General features: G+C 42.0%; 1 protein-coding gene across 1 annotated transcript in view; it reads right to left on the bottom strand.

Annotated features, from left to right (window-relative positions):
- The window catches only part of LOC101848020 (solute carrier family 13 member 5-like), a gene marked incomplete at its 5' end in the record, with an annotated part of 16285 nt that overhangs the window by 8969 nt on the left and 5893 nt on the right, over positions 1-1423 (bottom strand). The window contains one exon of the mRNA XM_035973827.1: positions 533-733. Coding sequence (XP_035829720.1) covers positions 533-733 — 201 coding nt within the window. The remainder of the gene's footprint in view (positions 1-532; positions 734-1423) is intronic.

Consider the following 1423-nt stretch of genomic DNA (forward strand, 5'->3'; position numbering starts at 1 on the left):
AGAGAGAGAGAGGACTGAGATTGGAGAGGTGGACGGAAGAGGGTTGGAGAACTCTACTTTTTAGAGCTTGTCGACTTGTCGAAGAATCGAATCCAGAACCGATTCCCAACGGTTACCAATTACTATAATATTATTCATTAACATTTTCTTCTTTTTAAAAAAAAAGTTATTTTTGAAAAGAAAAATGTTGGTGCCTCATCGTGTTTCGAAATCGAGCTTATCCTGGATCCTGAATCTGCTTGAAGCCGACTTGGTAGCCCGAACTGGGTAAGTGTTGGATTCATAGGAAGTAATTGCTGCTTTGTTGGAAGTCATCATGTAATTGTTTAGTGGTCGGAACCACTGGAAGACATCATGAACACCCGGAAGAAATCACAACAGTAGAAAGAAATTGGGTTCGGACACGATTCCTACGGTTCCTAGTTCCCAATAAGCAGGAACCACAAGCCACTACCATTTAACTCTCCCCCTGTGTTCCAAAATGACGCATACATTCGAAATCTATCTTGTCTAATTTTGTCCTGTCACTCACATGTCAGCCTGCCCCTTTAGAACCAAGTTGGGCGGAGTTCCTGTCAGTGTGGCGACTCCACCCACATTCCCTGCGTAGGCAATACACAGACTCAAACCTTTGCCCAGTTTGATGAACTCCAAGTCATCGTCCCCCTTCTCTTCTGAATCCTCCTCTGCCGCATCCTCCTTTTCATTCTCATCGTCACCCTTCCTGGAGAAAGATTTCGATCATTGGATGGTGAGTTGTAGATAAACAAAACAATGAGCGCTATGAACATCGTGAAACGGTATGGGTTTGACGCCCCTTATCAACACTGTTAGGCTATTGAAGAGGCGGGACCTCCGAGTTTAACGTCTGTGTCCGAAAAGACCGAGCCAAGTGGGAATTCCGTGTAAAGTGCCTTTCCCAAGGACTCAACGTCGGACCGAGCTGAAGCTCCAACCCCTGAACCCACAATCTCACGATTACGTGTCTCGTAGCCTAACCACAAGGCAACCGACGCCAATGAGCACTGCTAGTCAGAATTACAAAGTTCTATATGACATTTTTGGCCCTTTCGAGTTACTAAGGCCATGAGGTCAGAAACTAAATGTTTTATCTCTTCTATCAAAATCTTAAGTTTATTTGGAGTCATTATCAAGATATCCACAGTATTGCATTTTAATAAAAGCTTAACATTTTTTGAAACTTCAAAAAAAATTTCAACGTTTAATTTCTCAAAGCTAGGTACTGAGCAGATAGAACTTGATAATTCTAAGGTAGCGAAATGACAGAATTTAATTTATCTGATCAGAAGTCGAAATTATCAGTCTCAGCTTTGTTAAAAAATTGACAATCATGTAATTAATCGAATCATTCAAGAGGTGGGCTTCGGATCCTACTTGTCAGATGTGTGTGTGTGTGTGTGTG

This window comes from Aplysia californica, unplaced genomic scaffold (assembly GCF_000002075.1).
Source record: "Aplysia californica isolate F4 #8 unplaced genomic scaffold, AplCal3.0 scaffold00033, whole genome shotgun sequence".
NCBI classification, from domain to species: domain Eukaryota; kingdom Metazoa; phylum Mollusca; class Gastropoda; order Aplysiida; family Aplysiidae; genus Aplysia; species Aplysia californica.